This window comes from Pistacia vera, unplaced genomic scaffold (assembly GCF_008641045.1).
Source record: "Pistacia vera cultivar Batoury unplaced genomic scaffold, PisVer_v2 Contig1057, whole genome shotgun sequence".
In the NCBI taxonomy this organism is placed as follows: domain Eukaryota; kingdom Viridiplantae; phylum Streptophyta; class Magnoliopsida; order Sapindales; family Anacardiaceae; genus Pistacia; species Pistacia vera.
Window position 1 is genome coordinate 307073 of NW_022195090.1, and position 11655 is coordinate 318727.

Consider the following 11655-nt stretch of genomic DNA (forward strand, 5'->3'; position numbering starts at 1 on the left):
TTAAAGCTTGAACGATGGAAGGGGATTGGTTAATCCGAAAGGCATGACTAGGAATTCATAATGCCCTTCGTGAGTCCTAAAGGCTGTTTTGGGAACATCCTCTTCTTTAACCCTAATATGGTGGTAACCTGATTTTAGATCCAGTTTCATAAAAATGGCTGCCCTTGATAGTTCATCCAACAGTTCATCAATTGAGGGAATAGGGAACTTGTCGGGGATAGTGATGTTATATAGTGCCTTGTAATCTACACAAAAACACAAACTACCATCTTTTTTCTTAACCAACAACACAAGACTAGCAAAAGGACTGGTACTGGGTTGTATAATTCCTGCCACTAGCATCTCACCCACCAACTTTTTGATTTCATTTTTTTGGGAATAAGAGTATTTGTATGGGCGAATGTTAGGAGGTTTGGCATTAGCTTCTAAGACTATGGCATGGTCAGTGGTTCTCTTAGATGGGAGCTTAGTAGGCTGTTCAAACAGGTGGCTAAATCCATCTACAACTGCAGCAGCTGTCGGATCAATAGGATCCTCTGTTTCCTCTCCCTTGACACCAATGGAGAAAAACTCAATCAGATAACCCGCATCCTCCCTCTGCAAAGATTTTAGCATTGCCTTAAGTGACACAACCGTCTTGACTAATGATGGATCCCCTTGTAAAAGCACCCTCTTCCCTTCACTGATAAATGCCATTGTTAGATTTCTCCAATTAGCACAAACATCACCTAGTGTACTGAGCCAAGAAATTCCCAACACTACATTTGCCCCTCCTAACTCAAATGGAAAATAATCCTGGGGCAATTCAATCCCTTGTATCCTCAATTGCACCCTTCTGCAAATACACTCCCCTCTGACTGTAAAGTCATTCCCTACCATAACCCCAAATGATTTCCCTTTCTCCACTGCCAGACCTAATTTTCGCGCCAAATCATGCGAAATAAAATTGTGGGAAGCCCCATTGTCAACCAACGCAATCACCTCTGCCTCTCCAATCATCCTTTTTAGTTTTAGGGTTTTATCTATGGTTACCCCTACAATTGAATGCATAGATAAAGCCAATCGTTTACCTTCGTCAGAAACTTCCGAGATGGGTTCAGGAGTGACTTCGTCGTTTTCCGTCTCATCATCGTCGGTCACTAACAAGATCTAGATGACTTGTTCCTACATCTATGGTTTGGCCCGAAATTCCCATCACAACGGAAATAGAAACCTTTTTCACACTTTTGCTACAATTCAACGTCGGACATTCATCGGAAAGTGTCCTCGCGAAAGTTCGGTGTTATGGTTTCGCTGGATCGATTTCTATCATGAAATCGATTTGGGAAAAAATTGTGACCTAATTCTGGGTTTCACGATGGATTGACCCAAGAGTTTGGGCGACCAGGTTCTAGGCTTGGGGTGACCCGAGTATTGGAGTCCAACCTATTTCCTTGGGCTTTAGCAAACCTAGGCCTGTCCTTTTCCAAGACCAAGTTTCTTTCCTCCACGCGATGGGCTTGATCCATCAACGCAAAAAGGGAAGTGGGCTGAGTCAGACGAATTTCAGCTTTGACTTCCTCTTTTAGCCCATTTGTAAACACCCCTATCAGTATATCTTCTCCTACCTCACGTAAGGCAGTTGCATGAACTTCAAAATTTTCCTTGTACTCCGTCACTGTACCAGTCTGCTTCAGTGCTACCAGAGCTTCATAAGCTCATCCTTTAAATGATGGTCTGAATCTCTCAACCACTGCAGTCTTAAAGTCTGTCCAGGAACCAATTGGTGCTCTGGACTCCACCCAATGATACCAATTAAGGGCACGACCCTCCATACACACGGCGATGGCTGCCACCTTTTCTCCCTCCTCATATTGGTTCACCGTAAAATATCGGTCAGCTCTGAATGTCCAACCATAAGGTTCTTTCCCGTTGAATATAGGTAGTTCCAACTTCTTTCCCTTCTTCTCATCCTTTGAGTTCTCTACCTCATTGTTCCTATCGACTCCCCTATTGTCACTACTGTTGGAAGGCTCATAGTGGGATGCTTTCCCCTTATCATGGCTCAGATTTGCATCCCTTTCTTCCCTTAGCCTCATCCACTCGCGAAGCTCTAGTAAGTAGCCCTTAATGCTCCCTAGCTCTTCCCTTATAGTCCCCATTTCTTTTTCTACGTTCCCCATTTCCTTTTCCAATCCTTCAACTCTATTCTTCATCTTTGATTTAACCATTACCCAAACGAAGCTCTGATACCAATTTGTTAAGACTCCCTGCAACAATGACCAGAAAACAACACAAACAATCCAGAATAACAGATAAAAGAGTTCACTCAATCAAGACTCAACCAGAATATATTTCTAGAGAATGGAAAAAGAAACAACTACACAATTGAAAACCAAAACAGATAGATCCCAGCAATTTGAGGAACTGGGGACCTCCCACAATGATACTAGAATAATATTCGTATGTTACCCCAAAACTGACCCCTCTATTTATACTATCTCCTTAACTAACATATTCTCTCTACTAACAACTTTGATTCTCCACCAACACGTGACAGTAGCAACCAATTTCCCCAACAACTAGGCACCTCACACTTCTTACACTTACTGACCCAAATGTCCTTTATGCCATTTGTATTGATAGACATTTTTAATGGGAGGTTTATTAGAGAGCATAAGTTTAATGGTTTTATATTTAACAAATGGGGAATAGACTTCATTGAAGTCTATTCCCTCTCTATGGGTATAGCCTTTGGCTACCAACCGGCTTTATACCTAGGGGGATCAAAGGCTGCAATTCCATCTTTTATCTTATAAAGCCATTTAAATTGTATAAGTTTCTGGTCCTTGGGTTTAGGTACCAAGGACCAGGTTTTGTTTACCTCTAATAAGTGCGTCTTTTCCCTCATTGCTGCTTTCCACTTGTCTTTGTCTTTGGACTTCATGGCCTCTTCATATGTTTCAGGTTTTGTCCTTTGGACTTCTGTACCTGCAAGCAAAGCAATAAAGATTAAATCTGCATAAGAATATTGTGCAGGTGGCCTTACCTTTCTTCTGGTTTTGTCTCTTGCTAATTGGTACTGCTGTAAATCAGTTATTTGGGGTTTTGAGATTTCTTCTACAGCTTCTTTTTCTGGCTATTCAGGTTCTGGTTGATATGTTTCTCCTTCAGTTTGAGGATCTAAATCTGGTTGGATGGGGTTAGGTTGGTGTATGGTAGGCTCCACCTCAATTTGTGTGCTTTCATTGGGGATGGATGATGTCTCAGTATTTTTGGGTGTTCCTAGGTCAATGGCAGTGGCTTTACAAGGGAATTCACTCTCATTAAACACCACATCTCAGTTAACTATAATTTTTACCCTTGGAGTTTCCCTATCCCACAATCTATATCCCTTTGTGCCTTCTTGATATCTTAGGAATATACATTTGATGGAGCTAGGCTCAAGTTCCCCCTCAGTGTGTGCATAAGCTACACACCCAAAATTTCTTAGGTGGCTTAAGTCTAGTTTCCTTTCATATCATATTTCTTCAGGACACTTCCCATTAATGGCAATGGATGAGTTTCTATTTATTAAGTAGGTTATAGTGGCTAAAGCTTCCCCCCAAAATGTGTTTGGTAGTCCTGAGGTGAATAGTAGGCACCTAACCTTTTCTAGTAAAGTTCTATTTATTCTTTCTGTCACCCCATTCCATTAAGGGGTCCTAGCAACGGTTTTATGCCTTAAAATGTCATGCTCTCTATACAAATTATCAAACTCAGCATTGTAGAACTCTAACCCATTATCTATTCTTAGGGCCTTTACTTTCTTACCTAGCTAGTTCTCAACTAATACTTTCCACTCCTTAAACTTGGCTAAGGCTTGATCTTTGGTTTTCGGGAGAAAGGTTCAGACTTTTCTGCTATAGTCATCTACTATTGATAGAAAGTAATTTTCCCACCATAGGATTTGACCTTTTCAAGCCCCCAAAGGTCAGAATGTATGTATTCAAGGCAGTTTGTGGCTAGGTGAGTTCCTTTTGAGAAACTCAGTCTATGTTGTTTTCCTAACACAGTTTTCACAAAATTTTAGGTTTGAGATTGAATCCTTACCTAATACCCCCTGACTGTTAAGGATATCCATACCCTTTTGACTTGTATGCCCTAACATGTGCCATTTTTAAGTTGCAAATCTTTTGTTAGAAAGCAGGGCAACATTAAAACATTCAGGATCAAAATCACCGCACATAATGTAAAAATCATTTCTCTTTTCCCTTTTAAGAATCAAGTTTTGGTTTTTATACACATTAAAACAACCATTACTAGTCTTATAGGAACATCCAACCTCATCTAGGGTCCCTAAAGTGATGAGATTTCTTTTTAAATCAGGGATATACCTAACCTTGGTTAGTTTTACAAGTTTTCCATCAGTTAGTCTAAGGGTTACACTGCTTATACCCTTAACACTACAGGCCTGATTGTTTCCTATGTAGACAGTCTCATTTTCATGTGTTTCTAAGTCCTGAAACCAGTTCTTGTGTGGACTCATATGAAAGGAACAGCTTGAGTCTAGGACCCACTTCTTGGCAGTGTTAGATGTTGACACTGTCAGGACCTTAGGTTCATCCAATTGGTTTTTACTAGAGGTCAAATTACTTTCTGTGTTTCTGTTTATGTTTCTTTAACCATTCAAAGTAGTTTTTCTTAATGTGATAAGGTTTGTTACAGAAAAAAAAACTTTTGTTATAGAAAAAAAACTTTCTTGATTCAGTTTTTGCTTTGTTATTACCCTTTCCCCTTTTCTTGTTCCTAGGCCCCTATTGATACTGATTATTCTTTCCTACTTTACTGGATTTAGGCCTACTTTTTACAAACAATTACTACCAGACCTTGTTTGGACTTTTAACTCTAATTCCCTAGCTTTAAGTCCATCTACAATCAAGTCTAGGCTAGATACAGTTTCTGAATATTGTAAAGCATTCTTGATACTTGGTATTCCTCAGTCAACGAATTCAATAGGATCATTGCTAGACTGGTGTCCCCTAATTCTTGGTCATTCCTTTAAGGATTAGGGTCATCTTTAGAAACTCATCAAGATTGTCCTCAATGGACATAGTATTATCCATTTTGTATGAAAATAAGGCACCCTTTAAAACTGCAAGATTAGGTGCCGACTGTAATGAGTACAAAGTTTCGAGTACCCTATAAGGCTAGAGGAGTTTCTAGCCCATCTACCTTCCGCAGGACACTATTAGATAGGTTCATCACTATGAGATTGTATGCCTCCTCGTTGATCTCATCATTCTTCTTCAATTTCTCCTCTGGCCACTTTGTTGCGTCCTTCTCTAAAGCAATCCCCACTTTGTTGTGGGAAAATAGTGTCTTCATCTTCTTCTTCCAACTGCCGAAGTCAATATTTCCATCGCATTGTGTAATTTCCAATCGTGTGGTTGACATATTGTAAGTGTTTGTGTTTAATTTTGTATCTATTTCAAGAAGCCCTAATTGAAACCCTAGACAGTAGCAATTAAAGGATTCCTTAAAAGATTACCGAGTAAAGAACCCTAATTCTTCCAAGAACACCTCAAATTGATGATTTAATGATAAGAGCTTGAAAATACATATTTTGTTAGTGATTCAATTGGATTATTTGTGGGAAAATGTGTTTTTAATGTGAAATTTGAGTTAATTATTTCATAAATAATTTTATGGGATCACGAGTGTATTTTGAGTATTTTCAGGTTAAAAAAAATATTTGAATAAAGAAGAATGATGTCAATGGATTTCATGACGAGTAGGAACAAATGGTGCAAGAATCGAAGTTGAAACGAGAAAGTTGTGACGTGTTGAAGATGAAATGTAAAACCTGGAAATTCTTCAAGATGAGCATGCTTCGATGTTTTGATCATAACTTGAGCTGTAGAAATCGGAATTCGATGATTCTTATGGCGTTGGAAATATTATTAAGAGAGCTACAAAGTTTTTTTTGATGACTTTTCCAGATTCTAAATATTCCAAACGCATGGGACAGAAAGAATGATCATCGCAGCGACCATTTCTGTAGCCGTGGCAATGGATCACGAGCTTGTTTGGGTTATTGTATTTTCCTAGTCCGAATCTGAATAGTTTAAGGCATTTAGTTCTTTACTAATTAACCTCCAAACCCTAGCACTATAAATAAGGGTCTTTATTTAGTTTTTAGGGAGGTTAGAGAAGGAGAAAGAGTGGCTACTATTTTGGAGATCAGAATTCTTGTAATTTTCATCACCAATTAGAGAAGTTATTCTATTTTTCTTTCTTGAACTCATGTTTATTAATACAATGGTTGTTTTTATTACTACAATTATGAACTAAATTCATTTTCTAGGGCTAAAGATGTAGCCCAATTTATGAATATGTGTTGACTTTATTGTTGTTAATTTTAATTGAACATTAATTCTAAGTTTTATTATTGTGTGTAATGCTTTCAATTCTTAAGGCCCGAGAGTTGAATGATTTTATGGGTTATGTTGAGATTGAGAGGTGAAACCTGATTAGTCTAAGGTAATAAAATCATAGATTGAGCAAACGCTAAAGATAGGTTACTGCAATTTGTGAGGCCTTGGTAAATTCCATAGAACTTAATGAACTTTTAGGTTCTAAATCCACTTTAGAGATATTTTGGGTTGTTACTTAAGGGTTAATTCGTTAATTGTTTGAGAGAAAGTTAGTAAAATATTAGGGAGTTTGGCCTATAGAATAAGCTTGATTAGGTTAGCAATAATTGTCAATGCATATGATTAAATTGGTTTAAAATTTGTGCCCTAGGTTTTGTCTTATTGATCTTTTCACCAAAGTATTTATAAAATTCTGCTTTTGTTTAGTTTTTAGTTTGTTTTATTTTTCATTAAATTATTCTTAAAATTCTATTTTATCAAATAGTAATAAAATAGACTAGTTTGGTACTTGGTAGGTAGTTCTGTTGGGATTCGACACTCGTTTACTCGAGCTTTGCTACTTGCATGATTTCGTACACTTGCGAATAGCCTGTCATTTAACACCCTAAATCTATACTCCTAGGACTCTAGATCACTAAGGAATGACTTAATTTGAAAAGCCCCAAATTTCAACAAACCCTAGGAATTTCCAGAAACCCTAGATTGTTCTATGATTCACCAAATCGATCAATCCTAACGCCTATTAGCTCTAATACCACTGTTGTAACTAATTAACAAAAACACACAAACCAATCAAGCACACAAACCACAAGAAAATCAAGAACAACCACAACACAGATTTACCATGGTTCACTTATCCAAATTGGATAAGCTACATCAATGTTGAGCTTCAGAAATGGGAGAGCTCGCTACACTACTTATTAGATCAAGATCCAAACAAGAACAACTACAAACCCGATCAAACTCTTAATGATTACAAGTAATCCTCACTGTAACTAATCCTAGAGACACTCACCAAGAATCCCTGAGAATAAGAGCAAAGAGCCATCCTGATTGACTAACAAATTACCCAATCAACCCAAGTTATAAAGATTTCCCAAATCAACTGAAACCCTAACAGAGAGAAAAATGAGAATGCAATGTTCTTCAATAGAGACAAAACGCGTGTGAATAATGACTGTACATTGCCCTTTTATATCGTCGACTCAATGAAGGATCTCAATCGTCAGATCAGAGTTGGATCAACGACCAGGATCCAACACAGATTAATACCAAAAACACAGCGTTTCATTAGTCTCCAAAATTGCATCATTTCAGTCTTCACTTCAACAGTAACATTGAGTAACTCAAACCAGCAACACCATGAAATTCAACTTTACATTTATCTTACTTTACTTTTTAAAAGGCTCAATGCTTCGTTTCATCATAACTTTACACCACCAAAAAACAAGACCTCAAACACACTTACAACATCAATAAAAAATCACCAAGATTGCTATGGATTCATGCTTATCCGCCAATGCATGTAGGAATAGGAGATGTTGTCTCTTTGTCTATATTACTCAGTGAAGAGACCCAATTTCCCAAATAAAGAATATGAACAGAATAACAGCTACAAGCACATTGCGAATATATTCTGAATTTGTTTTATGGTCCAGAAATGGTGTCTCCAGGGAACTGAAACAACCCTCTCTGTTGCTGCCATCAGATTGGTTGGATATAAACCTCAAACTTTTTTTCGAATTAATTCTTTGAGCCTTTTTCCACTCTGCCCCAAACTTCACAACAGAGTTCTCCTCCAAGGGTAGATAAAAGCCATGCTCTGCTGCTCTCCCCTGCAAACAGAAATAATGCTAAGTGTATTTCAAAATAATTACATAGACTACATTCAACATTATGAGGTTGCAATTCAAAAGTCTCTGGAGACAAATTATCTTCCTGTTCTCCGTGCTGCTGCCATAAATATCCTTACCTCATACTTAGATATTGCTTTTTGTGAACTTTTAGCCCACAATTGGAGTGTTCTAGGAGAACATTCTTTTTTAATGAAGTCCTCCGATTTTGGTAGATGTTGAGCTTTGAAGGTTCTTTTGCTAATAGGAAAATCATCATGGACCAAATGAATACAATTGATCTGAGGATAATCCGCAGCTGAGTTGACAGGTCTGAATGAGCTGTCTCGATCTGGAGAGGATGGAGTTTCCAAATCTTGGCCACTCTGTAACATATAGATATGAGCGGACAAGTAGTTATTCTTTTTTTGAATAAGATGTCTAAAATGAAGAATCAAATTCTTAAAAACTATGGCAGCCAGAATGCAGCAAAGCAGAAGTCTTGGCTTGAGCCAGATTTCATGAAAACAACTCAAATTCTCATCTTAAGATCTTTCAAGATTTTAAAGAATATAGGACAATACCAACATTGTAATAATATCCACGAATGAAGCATCAGTCATCATAGCAATATATATTAATCTCCTATAGAATTTAGCCACAACCCAGTAGCTATTGGAGAATATTCTCGAATCATGTAGCCACAGGAGAAAATTACTAACCTCTTCATATAACTTTTCATTGTCTTTGTCATGGATGAGAGTCTTTTCCCAGTATCCATCCTTGGAAGCCAATAGTGACTTAAAGAAGTCATCTTCCTGCGAACTAGAGCCAAACTCATTAATAGACAAATTAGAATACAAGGATCCATGCTCCTGGTGCATCGGCAACTCCGGTGCAGAGAGACGGTTGTGATCAAATCCAATAGAGTCGAGTGGATCTAATTCTACTGCAGGTCGGTCGTGGTTTACCTATAGTGCAAATCAATATACACAAAGCATCAGATATACGAATGTTTCTCAGGCTCAACAAGCAAAGTTAATGAAAAATCAAGGTGTGCTTTTTTCTCACCTGAGGACCTGTATTTTCCACAACATAATTTCCTGAGTCAGATTTAGAACTGCGACTTGGTTCTTTAGTTTTAGATTCATTACCCGATTTTCTTTTCAAGCGCCAAAGAACAAATTCTTTCTACAAAAGTTAACGGTCAAATAAATAAATAAAGCTCATCATACATCTGCAATTCATATTATTTCTCAGTAATAACTATTTTTCATTAAAACCCAATTAGATTCACGATCTTACCAAACTAATTTTTAACAGAATCATATTACAACCAAAACATCCTTCATTTTTCATAATATGCATTAATACCATTCTTATTAAATCCAAGTAAGATGTAAATGATCAAGATAGAAATTCCCTGCCTCAAACAACGCATACCGTTTAAACCAAGATTCTAAATTAAGCATCATAACATTTAATTAAATTCAACTGAACATGCAAATGTAAATTGGCAGAGATTATTCAAACATATAATTCACTAGGAAAGCAGACACCCATAATCTGTAATAAATTACAAAACAAATCAAAAAGGACAACAGACTAGGAACTTGAGGGGTATGAAAAGTAAAAAAGAGAAAAATAGAAAAGAAAATGCCTGATAAAGAGGGGCGTTATTGGAATGATACTCATGTATGACCCAGTTGGTCTTGACCCCATTAGGAAAACGATGTAAGTAGAAAACCAAATTCTTTTTTATGCCAATCACCTTCGTCCCCCGATCGTCCCATATGGGACGATCCTTACCAGTGACTTTCCAGTATCCGGCCCTGGTTGCTCTATTGGTTCGTTTACTCTTAGCATACTTGTAAGTAGGTGCATTGAAAAAGTACCACATTTCATTATCAGGGCGAGCGGAAAGGTCTGCATGCATAGAATAAAATATAAATACAAATTAAAGCAGATTGTAATGTTCACAGACATCTCCATGTCCATCAATTTTATTTATACAAGTGAGTGAGTATTGTGTTGGTGTTTAGTTTACTTACCAGGCAAGTCCCATGGTTCGTATTTGAGAACATCAACTTCGTTAATACAGTGGACAGGGAAATCAAGGCCACCCATCTTCCTTTCAAGATAATACAAGATGATTTCTTCTTCTGTGGGACGAAATCTCATCCCCACAATTTCAATTTCTTCGCTCATTGTTCCTTAAATTTTAAAGAAAATAACCGTTATAGAGCAGAGAGATTAATCGCAAGCTATGACAGTCTTGCTAAACAATAAACAGATGAAGCAATTGATCACTAACACCTTTATATATAAAGTATTGACTAAAAGATTTCATCATTCGTCTTTCAAGTTAGGCCTTCACTACGAAGCTACTTCAGATGATTTGAAGACGTGATCCCACGGTGAAAACCATTTTTTTTTTTTTTTTTAACATGTTAAAAATTGTTTTACTTTGGATTGAATGAATAATTGCAACAATCAGGTCCGTTTGTTTATCGTACCCAAAATATACATTTCTTTTTCTATTATGAAAATCTTATTTTATTTTATACAATTATTTTTAAATGTTAAATTAACTAAAAATCTCAAAAAAAAAAAAAGTTTAGATATTAACAAAAACACTGTTATCCACCTGCATTTTTCAAATTCCAATCACTACCGTTAAAAGGTGGCCAGAATCTGGTATAATGATGTATTACCAATTAGATATGGCCAGTAGTGTATCGATCTCTCATTTTCCGGTCAGATCTACCGCGAATCTGGCTGAAAAATGCTAGATTTATAGCCAAAGATTTGGTCGTTGACAGCCAGATCTTTGGCCGTAGTTGATCGTCAATGACGGTCATATCTTTGGCCATCATTAAAGACCAAACATAGTTAGATCTGACCATAGATTTAGTTTTTTACGATCAAATCCACGGTGGATCTGGTTGAAAAAGGTCATCTCAACGCACGATCAACTAGATCCAGTCGATCGTGCGCCGATATGGTGACTCTGGCCACCCTCCGACGGTGATGGCCAGTATTTAATGGATAGGTGAGAGTGTTTTTGTAATTTTTAATGTTTTTATTACAATAGTGTTTAGTAAATTATCAAACCTAGAAAAATGTTTTTATTAATTTTTAAATTCTACCTCATTATTCCTACCAAACTTTTACTTTTTCAAAAATACTATCCAAAATACTAAAATAAATGGACAAAATTCTTCCCAACGCTTTTTTTTTTTGGATGTCCTCGTCCTTCCTCCACAATCCACATTCTTCTCGCCTCAGTGATCTCCACATCCTTGACTTCCTCTGCGCCCTTCACAACCTTCTGGCGCCAACCGCATTCTTCACTTCCTCGGCTTCCACTATTAATTCATCTTCCACTGTTCTATTACCCAAAAGACTATTAGATGATCATGTCTACT

At 37.1% G+C, this 11655-nt stretch overlaps 3 protein-coding genes across 3 annotated transcripts; all 3 read right to left on the reverse strand.

Moving 5' to 3' along the window:
* LOC116129193 lies at positions 1-999 on the reverse strand. Its single transcript, XM_031414938.1, has one exon. The coding sequence runs from the start codon at positions 997-999 to the stop codon at positions 1-3; it is 999 nt and encodes a 332-aa protein (XP_031270798.1).
* A 6819-nt stretch (positions 1000-7818) lies between these two features.
* On the reverse strand, positions 7819-9450 carry LOC116129097. Its single transcript, XM_031414853.1, has 4 exons — positions 9299-9450; positions 8950-9198; positions 8368-8613; positions 7819-8230 (listed from the first exon to the last, which is right to left on the reverse strand). The coding sequence occupies exons 2-4, from the start codon at positions 9109-9111 to the stop codon at positions 7958-7960; spliced, it is 681 nt and encodes a 226-aa protein (XP_031270713.1). The 5' UTR covers positions 9112-9198; positions 9299-9450; the 3' UTR covers positions 7819-7957.
* Positions 9451-9754: 304 nt separating this feature from the next.
* LOC116129200 (NAC domain-containing protein 96-like) lies at positions 9755-10435 on the reverse strand. Its single transcript, XM_031414949.1, has 3 exons — positions 10279-10435; positions 9999-10153; positions 9755-9793 (listed from the first exon to the last, which is right to left on the reverse strand). Exons 1-3 carry the CDS (start codon positions 10433-10435, stop codon positions 9755-9757), a joined length of 351 nt encoding a protein of 116 aa, XP_031270809.1.
* Positions 10436-11655: the final 1220 nt, after the last annotated feature.

What these genes read in the sequence shown, in the direction of transcription:
- LOC116129193 (XM_031414938.1), bottom strand. Translation starts at nt 999, where the DNA reads ATGATTGGAGAGGCAGAGGTGATTGCGTTGGTTGACAATGGGGCTTCC.
- LOC116129097 (XM_031414853.1), bottom strand. Translation starts at nt 9,111, where the DNA reads ATGCACCAGGAGCATGGATCCTTGTATTCTAATTTGTCTATTAATGAG. An exon ending in ATGAAAAGTTATATGAAGAG is followed by an intron (nt 8,614 to 8,949) that starts GTTAGTAATTTT and finishes TATATGTTACAG; the next exon opens with AGTGGCCAAGATTTGGAAAC. An exon ending in AAGCAATATCTAAGTATGAG is followed by an intron (nt 8,231 to 8,367) that starts GTAAGGATATTT and finishes TTCTGTTTGCAG; the next exon opens with GGGAGAGCAGCAGAGCATGG.
- LOC116129200 (XM_031414949.1), bottom strand. Translation starts at nt 10,435, where the DNA reads ATGAGCGAAGAAATTGAAATTGTGGGGATGAGATTTCGTCCCACAGAA. An exon ending in CGAACCATGGGACTTGCCTG is followed by an intron (nt 10,154 to 10,278) that starts GTAAGTAAACTA and finishes CTATGCATGCAG; the next exon opens with ACCTTTCCGCTCGCCCTGAT. An exon ending in GGGACGATCGGGGGACGAAG is followed by an intron (nt 9,794 to 9,998) that starts GTGATTGGCATA and finishes AATTTATTACAG; the next exon opens with ATTATGGGTGTCTGCTTTCC.